Genomic DNA, 14,667 nt, shown 5'->3' with positions numbered 1-14,667 from the left:
GGGTATGTGTTCACCACACCCTGTAATAAATCTTATTCGAGGCATTTTTCTGCGGATCAGCCCGGAGCGCGTTAACGGGACGCCGCAGGATTACTTTTTCATTTCTACTTTTTAACTCGGATTCTTATATGAAATATAATTTTTTTAACAATATCGTAATTGTTGCAAGTGAGGACTGCGGAGATCTTTCGGAAGACTACACTTTTCATCTTTTATAAATAAAATTGAACAATAAACACGACTTTTAAAAAAAAATCATACAAGTGAAAACAGAAAAAGAAAAATATTAAAACTGTAAACTGTAATCCCACTTAAAAAAAAAGTGATTTTTTTCCGCGCGTAAATACGCACGGCTCCATGGCGCTCATGTGCAGGCAGGTCACCGGCAGCGCGGCCAGCTGTGCGGGCTGGGTCGGGATCATCGTCGCCACGGCCACTAACGACTGGGTCCGGACCTGCGACTACACCGTGGCCACCTGCGTCCGCATGGACGAGCTGGGCTCCCGGGGCCTGTGGGCGGAGTGCGTCATCTCTCCGGCGCTGTATCACTGCGTGGCCCTCAACCAGATCCTCACCCTGCCCGGTAAGAGAGCGAGACACAGACAGAAGCGTGACCGGGGGATAAAATATAATTTCACATTCATAAATGACTGTATTACTTAAAAAAATAAAATAAAAATAAATTAGGAAAACATATCTTCAGGGGGAAATACATGTATTGCTAATTATGATATACATATTTTAAATTATGTTGCAGAATTATAATTTTAAGCACTTTCCCTGGTCTTCTTATTTGTAATGTTTTCTTTTCTTTTTTTTTTTTTTTTTTAGAAAATCTGGTTTTATTTTCATTTTAATTGTATGTTTTGGATTATGTCTTCTTTGGTTGCTCATTGCCATGTTTCTGAAAGAAATCGAGGCATTTTGTTAAAGTTTCAAAGAGTTTAAATGTAAGATATGGCCCCACAACTAACAGAATATTAGTAAAAAAAAAAAAAAGAAATTTAGAAGAAAAAATTGAATTAAAAATAAAAATAAGTAAATTAACTAAAAATAAGCAAATAATTTACTTAAAAAATAAAAACAAACAAGAAAATGACCTGAAAAAAATGATTACTAACACACATGTATATATTTTTGTTATGTAACTTTACATATACAGTTATAAATATCGTTGTCTGGACAATATCCCCTTTTTTGATAATTTACTGATACTCACCCCCCTCTTTGAAAATCCATTTACAGGTTAATTTTTAAAAACTAATTTTTTACAATACCAGGTCGGTTATTACCAAAAAATTTCAATCTAACACACGTTTCAGTTATAAAGAACACACACACACACACACTGTCTCTCTCTCTTTCAGCTTACGTGCAGGTGTCTCGTGCCCTGATGATCTGCGCATGTCTGCTGGGGCTCCCCGCCATGCTGCTCGTGCTCATGTCGATGCCGTGCGTGCGGCTGCAGAACGACAACTCCGCCATCAAACAGCGCCGCGCCCGCGTGGGAGGCGTCCTCTTCATCCTCATGGGTGAGAGGAGACCCCCCCCCACACACACACACACACACACACACAAATACAAAAAGACATGGCATATAACATATTCAATCAATTATAGTTTATGCAAGTCCTGTCTTTTGGACCCATTGATGCTGTGCTTCAGAAATACAGATTTAATTAATTTAATTCAAATACAGAATTTCAGGCGATTCAGAAAAAACATGTTTTGCAAAACTGCAGTGGAAACACTTTTTAGTCTTTTCTAGGTCACATGATGCTGTGTCTATGTGCTTGTCAGTAGGAACTGGCTCCCTCATGATGCAGCAGGAGCTACAAGAGCTGTTATTGCATCACATAACTCTGAGAAAGTTTTAAATCCACAATTCCTCTGTGAAATCGTGGACTACATCTCCCAGAAAACCCTCATACATGGCCGCTCCCACGTATAAGGGGCTCGCCTTTCCATCACGGTTCCATAACACACCTATGTGGCCTTGGATTTGGAAATAATGACGGCTAGTTTGGTGGCTGCAATAGAAATAAAGCTGCTAATGTTTTGAACATCCATCGCCATGGTTACTGGGATGTTATCAGTTTGCGCAAATCTGTACTGGAAACCTGCCTTGTGACAGATTGAAACTTTAGTACAAAGTGCTAAACAGCACGCTCACTGTCTGTTTTTGCTTGCGAGACTGTTTCTCTTGACGTGCCGCAGCTGAGATGCGCCTGAGCAGCACCGCTCCTGCAGGCAGCAGGTCCTGGGTGTGATTTTAGGATGTTGAGTATTCGGGTCTTTCCCAGCTGTTGCAGCAGGGAGGATGGGTGCAAAGGAGGGTCAGGGTCTGTCAGACTGGGCCTCATCCTGACCGGGTTCCTCTGCCAGACCGGCGTCCTTCCTGTGAGACATGACAGGTACTTTCCCGCAGCAGCCTCAGGGACGGACAGCCACATGGACACCAAACAGAAACTGCTTTAGACAGTGAATCCAGATAAAACTTCAGGCCAAAGAAAGTTTACGTGACGTCTCTTCTATAACGTGTCTGTCTTCATAAATGTCTTCCCGTCTCTTCCAGCTGTGTGTGGCATCATATCGACCGTCTGGTTCCCCATCGGCGCTCACCAAGCGGAGGGTCTCATGTCGTTCGGCTTCTCTCTGTACGCCGGCTGGGTGGGCTCCGCTCTCTGTCTCCTGGGCGGCGTCATCATCTTGTGTTGCCACGGCGCCGACCCCGGCACCCCGCGAAGAGACAACAGCTTCTACTACTCCAGGCAGGGGGGCACCGCCACGCCGCTCGACCCCCCCGCCAACCACGCCAAGAGCGCACGGGTGTGAGGAGGACGGAGCCCGTGTTTTATGTGCAGTTTTTACATTTAGCTTAATCTCATAGGTGGAGTTTTTGTCTTTTAGCAAAAGTTGTTTTTTTATATGTTGATGAGCTTCTGCTTTTTTAGAACTTTAGACTTTAAGACGACGAGAGAAACGTTTTTTGCTTTAAGTTATCATTACAAAGTAAGTTTTGATCGCACAATAATGACTTCAGAATAACGACAACATCTGATTGGTGCCCTTTAAGGCTCGCTTTCACTACGCAGCTGAAACCAACTCAACCAGCTACCAGCCCAAGCTGGTTTGAGATGGTCCTGACACAGTTCTTGCTGGTCTTTGATGGTTTGAGATGGTCCTGACACAGTTCTTGCTGGTCTTTGATGGTTTGAGATGGTCCTGACACCGTTCTTGCTGGTCTTTGATGGTTTGAGATGGTCCTGACACCGTTCTTGCTGGTCTTTGATGGTTTGACAGCTGGTGTGACCGGCCTGTTTAGCTGCACACGTTTATCTTCATGCATAACAAAAGACAGAAATTGAACTGATTTATGTACTTTTGCTTTTCATTCTCATCCCTTGCGTCTCCTGTTATTTCCAGACCCGAAACACCGATTTGTCTTCAACTTTACAGGAACTTCAACGGATAAACCAGTTAGTGACCATCACAAGCTGAAATGACCAGATAAACCATCAGAAATGATGTGAAAACAAACCTTAAACTCATCAACCAGCTGTTGTTCTCAGCAGGGAAAAACCTGTTTCAAGCAAGTTTCATAGCAAAAACACATTTCCAAAATATCACCTGAAGTCAAGAGAATTAAAGTTTTGAGCAAAGACTAAAATAATCTGCTCTCATTTAATCCTAGATAGTTTAATGTACCATAACTGTATAACCTTTTGCAATTTTAAGCTTGACGTGTAATATATCCAATATGTTTCAACTGTATTGTCAGATTTTTGGCTGGTACTTCAAAGAATAAAAGTTTTTCAATAATTAGTCTCAGAGTCTCAGAATGAATAATTTCACTCAAAATGAGACATTTATTCACTAACACGATTTGCAGCTGCAGACACTAAAAAGAGCTAAAAGTCTTTCACTGTAAACACCGTTCACACCAACGAGAAAAAACAACACCAACACAACTTTCAGCGCTTCAGAGAGCCGCCGTAGAGAGACGACCGAACGCCCGTGAGAGACGACCGAGCCGCCAGACAGGCGACGAACGCCGCGTGACAGGCGACCAGACGCCCGTGAGACGACCACAGGAAGCAGAGATAAAAAACATCATTTAAATTCTCGTTTACCTGCAGATTTATGTTGGAAAACTGACTTTTTGTTACCCAAACAGAGAGATTTCCAAATGGATCCATCACACAACGCTCCAGGAGGGCTTGTTCAAAAGTTAGGGTGGGTGTTTTGATCACATTTTTTGTTTAACCTGATTAACCCTTTAATTCCTGAGCAAATTGGCTGTCTTGGGAAGAACAGAGTGAGAAACTTCAGAAGAAATGACCCAAATATGAGCACAGAATTAGTAAAAAAAATAATACAAAAGTACAAAGAAACTTACCTGAAAGTTATCAGGAAAAAAAAAGCAAAAAAAAGTTAAAATTACCCAAAAAATGCTTAATAATAACTTTGCAAATCTAATCTCTAATCTCAAATTTCTTGCAGTTTGTGGGACAAACCAAACCAATTTGTTTCAAAGGTTTGAATGCCTGCGGAAGGCATCTGATTGCAGTACAAGGTCCAGGTTTTAAAGGGTTAATATTGATCTTTAAGCAATCTGTCTGTAAGAAGATATTCACGTCAAAAACACTATCGGAGGTCTGTTATTTCATGGACCCATAAGACGATGAAATCAGATCCAAGAAATCCATTTGGAGGAGTAGATCTGTTCATTAAAGAGCTGATCGAGGTGTGCGATACTCTAACGGAAGGATTTTCCAACTTTTTGCAGGTAGAAAGCGTTTAAAGTCGGTCTGAACGCAGCATAATTGTGCCATGGATTTGTGGGTAACCACTGATTTAAAGCGCAGTGTTTAAAACTTTAGAGGAAGATGAGGAGCACTAGATCTTCGCTTTTTTGGGGGGAAGGTTTACGCTGTTTTTTACGCTGAAGGCTGAAGGTAAAAACCAGGACGGATGCTGGAGGAGATTCACCGTTACAATAAAGACACGAAAATCAGCTGAAGCTCTTGCAGCTGCGGCAGCTTTGACGCGGTGAGACATCTGTGATGGGAGGCGTCCATCGTGTCCTCGTGTACCTCCTCCTCTGATATCCGGACCGGGTTTACACGGAGCGGACAGATGAGGAATTCAGCGGAAAATATTGAAATAAAATCCTGCGGTGTGATTTTGGATCTCGTTTAGACGGCACTTCCAAAGTTTTGTTCGGTGGATGATAATTTCGGAAACATCCTCCGCTCAGTCGTCCTCTTCACCTGCATCAAAGCCATGATTGGTCCTTCCTCTGCCTCTGCTCGCAGACTGGCCTCCCGGTCCAGACTGGTATCCGTACTGGTCACCATCGTCCTCGTACTGGCTCTGATGCGGCTCTCCATCACGCTGATACTCCCGCTGCTGATGGTATCCCCTCTCCTCCGGGGCAGACCAGCCCTGGTACGGCCTGTCGTCCTTCTCCTCGGGGTAAAGGCTGTCGTCGGGGGAGAAGGTGTCGTCGTCGAGGTGGTCATCGTAGCGCTGGTAGGAGCTGGCGTGCGCCTGCTGCTCCCGGGCGTCCAGCTCCAGCGTGCTGTGCCACACTCCGTAACAACCGTAGATCAACAAACCTGCGGATGGACGAACGTGACGGTTAAACACGAAACATCAGTGATCAGTCATGAGTTATGACGTTAGAAAATGGACAGAACTTTTTTTACTGCACTCACCGACGAGGCACCACACGGTGAACCTGGCCCAGGTGAGGGACGACAGTTTAAGCATGAGGTAGCTGTTGACCAATATGGCCGCCGCGGGGACAAAGGGCACGCAGGGCGCCATGTAGGGCAGCTTCCTCCCGCTCTCTGGCTGCTGTAGGATCATGATTAAAAGCTTCGCCAAGGAGCCCGCCATCAGCGTGGCCATGAGGCCTGAAAACACGGCCCCGGCGCCGCTTCCCTGCTCCACGCCGAACAAAACCGTGGACCAGAGGAAGAAGGACGTGAAGAAGAAGAGGAGGGTGCACCGGGTCACGATACGGCCGGTGGCGGGGGTGGGCCGGGCCGACGCTTCGGGCATTCCCAGCCGCAGCCGCAGGGTGTAGTAATGACCTCCCAGAAGCCTTTTCAGCAGTGAGGCGGGGCCTGTGTGGAACTCAGAGTCGCCCCCCTCGCCCTCAGCCCCGCCCGCGTGGTAAGACGCTGATCCGTCGCCATCTGGGTCTCCGATTAGCATCTGGTCGTCTTTGGTGGGAACGGCGACGTCGTCCTGGAGCTTCAGGCCGGGCACGTCCTCCTCAGCGTCGTACTGGTGCGCGTCGGTCTGGTCGTCCGGCTGGTAGCGCAGTAAGAGCACGCACACGCTGACCAGAGTGTACGCCAGCAGCGTGCCGATGGACATCATCTCGATCAGGTCCCGAAGGCTCACCAGCAGAGCCAGGAGGGCCGCGAAGCTCCCCGACACCACGCACGCCACCGTGGGAGTGTGTGTGACCGCAGACACGTGAGACAAAAACCTGCAGAAGCAAGAGGAAAAATCATCCGACGTCCTGCAACACCGCTCTGATCACGCAGGAGCAAATTCAGGATTATTTATTGACTATTTATTGATCTTTGAACTTTCAAACCCTGTTTTTACTTTTCCATTTCTATCCCTGTCGTGTTTTTTACCTACCACGTTTTTACTGATTGGTGTTTTTTTTTCTCTTGCTTTTATTACTATTTTTATTGACTCATGGTTCACTCTTATTTTTATCTGGCTTTTATTTGTGTTTGTTATTATTATTTATTTGCTGTTGATGGTGAGCGTGAAAAGGAGTCCAACTCACCCGCTGTGGACGAAATCTACCTACGTAAAGTTACCTTACCCTTACCTTTACCTTACCCTTAACCTTACATTACCCTTACCTTTACCTTTCCATAACCCTTACCTTTACTATACCCTTACCTTACCTTACCCTTACCTTTACATTACCCTTACCATACCTTAACCTTACACTTAGCTTTACCTTAACCTTACCTTTACCTTTACCTTTACCTTACCCATACCTTTACCTTACCCTTACCTTACCGTAACCTTACCTTTACCTTACCCTTACCTGTCTGACCTTTAGCTTACCTTACCCGACTGTAAGCTCCATTTGTTTGCTTTACCTTACCTTAACTTAACCTTACTATACCTTACTTTACCTTACTTTATCTTAACCTTACCTTACCTTACTCTTACCTTACCTAACCTAACTGACCTTTACCTTACCTTACCTTACCTTAACCTTACTATACCTTACTTTACCTTACCTTATTTTAACCTTACCTTACCTTTACCTTTACCTTACCTTACTTTACCCACATTTGTGCCTTCTCACCTGAACAGCAGGCCATCCCGGGACATGGCGTAGATGACTCTGGGCATCGGGAACAAGGAGCCCAGCAGAGAGACGGTGAGTCCGGCGATGGAGCCGACTGCCACAGTGTATTTCCCCCACAGGAAGCCGTGCACCGCGAACATCTCCATGAGAGGAGCCGAGCCGTCGATCAGGTTGTAGGGAACCATCAGAGTCAGGATCACACTCACCTGCACACAGGAAAGGGTTAACAACTTCAGAGATCATCGATTAAAGGGCCTGTTTTCACCCTGAGATCTTTTTTCACCATCCACAGTCAATGCAAAAAATTTCAATTATTGTGTTAGTCCGACTAAACCTGGACTTTAAAAATACATAATCTTTTATATAAAACTGTAAATGTCTGACGCTGCGTTTGCTTGATTGACAGGTCGACCCTCCAATGACAGTTCAGCCCTGGCTCCATTCTTTCATTTTCTGGCTCCAAGCTTCAAAATAACTTCAGAAACTGAAACTATTCGTGCTTTTTTACGTGACATAAAGGGGGCACGCCACATTTTCATCAGAAAAGTCACATTTGACTGCTGAAAATGGCAAACAATTCCTATTAAGTAGCAGCTTCGATGCAAGAATGTGGAAGACAGTTGTGGGCTGCAAAAAAATTTGTTGACGTGTTTTAGCAGAGGCGCGACAGAAAGCAAAAAACGCAACTGTTGCCAGAGATTTTGTGGCTTCTTTCCAAAGTACATGAAACGGCGTACTGACCGACACGTATGCAGTGAGGCAGGTGACCAGTGAGGCGGTGATGGCGTACGGGATGGAGGTGTTTGGGTTCTTCGCCTCCTCTCCCGTCGTCGCGATGATGTCGAAGCCGATGAAAGCGTAGAAGCAAGTCGCAGCACCCTGCATCACCTGATCAGCAACGAGAGATCATTTTTTACTTTTACGGTCGGTTTTATTGATTTAAAGAAGCGACTAAAACACCAGAGCGGTTGAGGATCTCACCCCCGACCAGCCGTAGGGCAGGAACTGGCCGCCCTCCCAGTTGCTGGCGGACAGGAAGAAGAGTCCGGCGATGATCATGAAGACCCAGACCACCAGGTTGACCACGTTGAGGACGTTGTTGAAGCCAACGGAGTTGCGCACACCGAGAGCGATGATGACTGTGACCAGCAGGGCGATGAACAGGGCCAGCAGGTCCGGATACGTGTCCTCACCTTTACCTGAGACACGCAGACAAACAGCGGCAATTATTGGCTTCAGCATCAGCTTTAAAGCCCCTTCTGTCCGTCCACGAAAATGTCCCCACTCTTTGATGGCAATAGAATTTCTGTTCATACTGACCGAGTCCTCGCAGCGTGCCCAGGTGCGTCATCATGTAGTTGCTGATGCTGTGATTGGCCAGAGAGTCGAACATGCTGCTGAGGGCCGACGCCCCCGCCGCCGTGCCGATCAGGTACTCCAGGATCAGATTCCAGCCGATGAAAAACGCCACAAACTCCCCGACTGTCACGTAGCTGTAGGTGTAGGCCGAGCCGGTCGTCTTCGGGACCCGGACACCGAACTCTGCGTAACACACACCTGAAGACAAAAATACACACAGGACAGTGAGACAACGGACGTCTTTTAGGATTACAATAGAAGAGGGAGCCTCAACTTGATTTCTTTGGGGACCAATTTTGCAAAATGACAGAACTGCAGTGGCCGGTGGCAGCAGCCCCATACATGTTTCGAACATTTTAGGACGATTTGGGGATTTTAGGACGTTTCTTGAATTTCAGAACGTTCCTCAGATTTTAGGACATATCTAGGATTTTAGGAAATTTTTAAGATTTTAGGAAATTTTTAAGATTTTAGGAAATTTTTAAGATTTTAGGACATTTCTCAGATTTTTTGATATTTTTTGGACTTTGCACATTTCTGTGACTTTATGACATTTCTAAGGATTTCAGGACATTTCTAGAATTTTAAGACATTTTTAGGACTTTAGGACATCTCTAGAATTTTAGGACGTTTTTAGGATTTTGGGACATTTCTAGGATTTTTTAAATTTTTATATATTTTATATATTATAAATGGGTTGGGGGGCCACCAGGCACCCTGTCAGGGCCCAGAATGGTCCCCAGACTGTAAGCTGAGTATTACTGCAGTAGAGTGTCCAAAAACTCACACACTGTCGTATAGTTCAACTCAATCAAGCATCAAACCTGGATAAATCCGCTGCTAAAAATAGTCCCTTAAACAATGCTCTGTTGTGTCACTTCCTGTTGTCTCACCTGACAGTATGGACGCCAATGCTGCGATAATGAAAGACAGGATGACTCCTGGTCCAGCCATCGCCTTGGCGACCAAACCGGCGACCACGTACATCCCCGTGCCGACGCAGCTGCCCACTCCGAGCGACACCAGGTCCACGGTGGTCAGGACTTTGGCGAGCCCGACCGCCGCCCCCTCCCCGAGCTCGGTGAGGTCGTCGGTGCTGTGAGCCATGGAGCCCACGGGTTTGGTCCGCAGCAGGCGGGAGTACATGCTGTACCAGGCGTCGCCCAGAGACAGCCGGCTCAGCCATGCCGCCATCGCCGCACCTGTTGAATAAGGAGGACTGAAACCGACAAAATCAAAAAGAAATAAATGAAAATGCAAAAAAACGGCAATATTTGTAATTATCCATTTTATTTATCAATTTATTTGAGCGATTCGATTTATTAATTTGTCAACCAATAGGTGAAAAGTTGACGCCGCCATTGCACACAGACCAGCCGCCCTCATTCGCCTAATGAGGTGGGAATGTGGGTGCAAAAGAGAAAAGGTAAATATGTTTAAGGACTAAATGGAGGGGGAGGCAAATGGGGAAAATAATACATAAATAAATGCATAAATAATTATACAAATAAACACATTTTAAAATGAATAAATTAATGTGGAAAATGGAAAATAAAATGGTAAATTAAATAAATAGAGTCGAAAATAATTCATAGATAAATAAGCAAATAAATATGAAAATGATAATATTGATTAAAAAATAGGACAGTAAATACATTTTGCCATTTTTATTCATTTATTCATTTATTTTAGATTTTGTCGGTTTCAGTCCTCCATAGTTAATCACCTGTTGATGTGTTTTTGACTCTTAACTTCTCTCTGTGACTCCCTCGATCATCCTCTCATCATCGCTCTCCTCATCCTTTACGTTTGAGCCACAGATCCAGACGGAGGACACGGACTCTGTGGAAAAAAGTATTCAGATAAGTAACTAAAGTAAAAGTAATCAATGATACAATAAAAAAAATTCTATACACACAACTATACAAACGGTTTTCAGCTGTGATTTTACTTATTTTTGTGTCCTCAGTAGAACAAATTATTATGATTTTTAACTGCTTCAACTGACTGACTTCGATTTGGTTCTGAGGTGGAAACTTCCAAAAATAAAACAAATAAAACTGAAACTATCAGCTCGAAAAAAAAGGTAAAAGGAAAATGATGTTTTCGTATAATTTGGGAAAACTGATTCTATAATGCCATATTTTAGAAAACGTGACAATCCTTCGATACATAAACAATGAAATGATAAAAAGGTCAATATATTTTATCTGTGCATGTGAGATGTGAGGCAGCAGGTGATGATCACCGTCACTCACTCAAGCGAGACTCCCGCTCTGAAACATTCATGAAGAACGAGGATCCACTTTCACGACGGAAAGACACGACTTTAGGAGCTAAAACTGAACCGCAGACAGACTTTACAAACCTGAACTCAACGCCTGATCAACAGGTTCAAGAGACTCAAACACACAGACGGTTTCTGGCTATTAGGCTGATAAAACATGCAGGTAAAAGAAAAGCACCTGAGCAGACAGGTGAGACACTCACTGGCTGTGTGTTTTCCTGAAGAAGGTCTGAGTCCTCGTCCTCTGCAGACCTGCAGGGAGACAGAGACGACAGGAGACGAGAGGGGACGACAGCGTTAATGCTGCAGAGCTGACACCATGTGATCAGGCTGATTCATTATTCAGCACCTGAGACTGGACAGGTGTGTGTGTGTGTGTGTGTGTGTGTGTGTGTGTGTGTGTGTGTGTGTGTGTGTCATCATTCATTCATAGGACGGAGGATATAATAGCTGCTGTGAGTTAAGTTTGTGCTGCAGCTGCCACAGGTGACGTTTCTTTACTCTTTGTATGCAGAGCTGAGAACTGACCAGGTGTGTGTGTGTGTGTGTGTGTGTGTGTGTGTGTGTGTGTGTGCGTGTGTGTGCGTGTGTGTCATGGAAAGTTATCTCCTATTTCCACATTTCTAGCTGCAGGGGCAGTTTTCGGTCATGAATCTTAATAATCAGCCTATAAAAGCTGATAAATAAAACGCGTGGATAGGGTTCCAGTGTCGGGGTGTGAGTCAGCAGTTTACTCCCTTTTTGGGGGCAAACAGGCCACGGCCTTTGAAAACACAAAAGAGCAAAAAGCAAATCAAGAAAACATCATCAGTTTTGTGACACCTGCACAGCATTTGCACTGTGAACATTAACATTAAGAAAACACACAAATATGACAACACAGTAAGAAAACATGCTACATTACACACACACTGTATGATGTGTGGCTGTGCGTGTTGTATTGTTGTCTGCAGGTGTAATCGGATACACAGAGTCCGATTACAGCCGCAGACCTGCAACATGCCGGCCCAAAACAGCCAAAACGAGACACTCAGCTGCTCCCTGCAGACGCTGCTCTGCAGGAGGGTTTGAGGGGGAAAACAGTGAACCCACCCCGAGTCTCAGCTCACTCTGAGCGTGTTTTGGCGTCAGCAGCAAACGTGAGCAGCGTCATGTGACTGCCAGATTCAGAGGAGCTTTGATGGTGGTAATAATCAGATCCAGATCCTGGAATTGTCTCGAAATTGTAGAAACGTTCTAAAATGCTAGAAATGCCCTAAAATTTTGAAAACATCCTTAAATCCTATAGACATCCTCAAATCCTAGCAACGCCTAAAATCCTCGAAACATCCTTAAATCCTCGAAACACATTTGGGGCCGCTGCGTCTGGCCCCTGGCCTCCAGTCATTTAGCAGAAGTGGCCCCCGGTCAAAGCCAGTTGAGTCCCCCTGCACATTTTCAAATGAAACCTCCCAACATCGTCTACTCATGGACGAGAGGCTGGTTCCCATGACAACCTGAGATGTAAACATCAGAGACACCTCACGGGAACTCGTGTTTTTGTGGTTCTGACGACCTAAAGTGAAAAATACCGACGCCGTGATTCGGAAAATACCTAAATACACAATACCAGTAAGTAAGATGTGGGGACTTTATCTTAGTCTTCATATTTTCTCCTAATTTAACGATCGGACCTCCGTGTTTTTTAATGTTTAAATCTAACAGTCAAACGTTCAGCGTCAACGTGTTAGAAAAACCCAAATCTCTCCGTGAGTCTGTACAAAAGGTCTGAGACGCTACCAGCCGCTGAAGGTGGACGCATTCCTGAGGATACGTGCTTTATACGAGACAGATGAGCACACGGGAGTGAATCCAGACACACACACACACACACACACACACACACACACACACACTCAGACAGAGCAGCAAAACATCCTTTTCTGTTTAAGGGAATAAAGGTTTTCGCTGGCGGCCTGCGGCGTCATACAGGAGAGAAGATGGACAGACTCAACTTTATAAAGCAGAAAAACGAGCGTCTGCCTGTTAACCCTTTGAACCCGGATCGACATCAGTTTTCTTGTGCTGCGTTCAGACGCCTTTCACACACATTTAAACCTTACAAACTTGTTTTAACACCTGCAAACGCAACTTTAATCTGCAGCTTTTAATGCAATAATCCCACAAACGTAATACGAAATTACCTTCAAATGTCCACAAAAGACATCTATAACTAGTTATGTCATAACGATGTCTTTTCTGGACGTTGTATAAATGTCTTTTAACACCCGCAAACGTAATAAACCATAAATATGATACAAATCTGCAGTTTTTAATGCAATAATCCCACAAACGTAATACGAAATTACCTTCAAATGTCCACAAAAGACATCTGTATTAAAGGTCAACAGATCATCAGTCTGGCTGATTATTGGGGCTGATATTTGGTACTTTAAATATTCTTTATTACATTTGTGGTTTATTACGTTTGCGGATGTTAAACTTGTTTAATATGTTTGATTTTACACATCAAACTTACGTCATAAAGAGCGCTGCTCTGCCTGAGATAACAGCTGTTTGTCTTTTGGAGATTTCCAAAATTTGAAGAATAATCTGCCAAAGAATGACACTTTAGAAACAGAATTATGGATGCAGTGTTTTTGACCCACACTTTAAAGGACTTAATGTCAGATTTAAGTCCAGATTACTTTAAACTTTATCTTATGTGACATATCTGGTACCTCGATGCACCAGCCGAGTCTCTATTCTCTTCATAATATTCAGTTTTGTGATAAAAAAGTATCTGTAGCACCACCTAGTGTGTATTTAAAGAACTACTACACAGCCATCTCCAGATACACCTGCAAACATCACACCAGTAAGATGTTTACATTCTCTCATTAACCCTTACAGACTGTTTGGTGCATTTTAGGTGCTTTTCACTCTTCCTGTTGTGATAACTGTGTGTGTGTTGATGCATGTGTCCTAAATGTAGTCCAGATTGTGTATTTGAGTGTAATCAGTGAATTTGCAGCTCAGCTCCTACAATAAGTCTAAAATACACTGTGGAAACTAAATAGTTACATTCAGACTGTTCAGGTCCAAAAATGCTCCATTGAAACCCATTCAAACTGACATTTTTGATCCCACAGCCATCAGAGCAGAAAAACAGGACTTGTATTATTTCTGGGTGTCATTCTGGGCTTTTGACTCTGAATTTGTCATTTTGACTATTTTCCACCTGATGAGGTCATTTTGACCATATTTGGCATATGGAGGAAATACATGCTATTTCCATATATATACTTTATATATATATAAACATAGTGGCATCATAAAAAAAGGCATTTAAAGGTTAAAAATCTTTAAATGAATGAATATTTGATAATTATGATTAGGACTGATGTTGGTTAAAATAAATTAAAGTAGAAAATACTGATGTATTTTTTTTAAAGCTTGACTTTGAAGGAGGCATTTTGTGCAGTAAAGACATCTGCTGTACTCCATAAAAATAAAATATTTTGTTTTTTTCATCTTTGAATAAACTTGTATTTCATGGTTTGACTTTGTTGCAGATTTTCAATAAATTAACCCTTAACTATATATATAGTTCATATAGTTGAAACAATGTGTGTAAAAAGAGACGTTACTAAAAACAGCAGCGGTAAACGACACTTTTGACACA

General features: G+C 43.7%; 2 protein-coding genes across 4 annotated transcripts; one reads left to right on the top strand and one right to left on the bottom strand.

Moving 5' to 3' along the window:
* The first annotated feature begins 24 nt into the window (after positions 1-24).
* cldn11b (claudin 11b) lies at positions 25-3,825 on the top strand. Its single transcript, XM_042481298.2, has 3 exons — positions 25-583; positions 1,368-1,532; positions 2,576-3,825. Exons 1-3 carry the CDS (start codon positions 358-360, stop codon positions 2,833-2,835), a joined length of 651 nt encoding a protein of 216 aa, XP_042337232.1. The 5' UTR covers positions 25-357; the 3' UTR covers positions 2,836-3,825.
* A 252-nt stretch (positions 3,826-4,077) lies between these two features.
* Positions 4,078-14,588, bottom strand: slc7a14b (solute carrier family 7 member 14b). Of its 3 annotated transcripts, none has more exons than XM_088071985.1 (10): positions 13,352-14,588; positions 11,207-13,186; positions 10,443-10,558; positions 9,610-9,935; positions 8,678-8,914; positions 8,339-8,556; positions 8,099-8,245; positions 7,355-7,563; positions 5,721-6,505; positions 4,078-5,621 (listed from the first exon to the last, which is right to left on the bottom strand). In XM_088071985.1, exons 4-10 carry the CDS (start codon positions 9,908-9,910, stop codon positions 5,257-5,259), a joined length of 2,262 nt encoding a protein of 753 aa, XP_087928111.1. In that variant the 5' UTR covers positions 9,911-9,935; positions 10,443-10,558; positions 11,207-13,186; positions 13,352-14,588; the 3' UTR covers positions 4,078-5,256. The 3 variants fall into 3 exon arrangements, with proteins under 3 accessions (XP_087928111.1, XP_042366334.1, XP_087928112.1); XM_042510400.2 differs by having other exon boundaries at positions 11,207-11,255; positions 13,522-14,588; XM_088071986.1 differs by having other exon boundaries at positions 11,182-14,588.
* Positions 14,589-14,667: the final 79 nt, after the last annotated feature.

Source organism: Plectropomus leopardus, chromosome 21 (genome assembly GCF_026936395.1).
Source record: "Plectropomus leopardus strain MGB_pleo_1.0 chromosome 21, ASM2693639v1, whole genome shotgun sequence".
In the NCBI taxonomy this organism is placed as follows: Eukaryota; Metazoa; Chordata; class Actinopteri; order Perciformes; family Serranidae; genus Plectropomus; species Plectropomus leopardus.
This window is presented reverse-complemented; position numbering and strand designations above follow the sequence as displayed.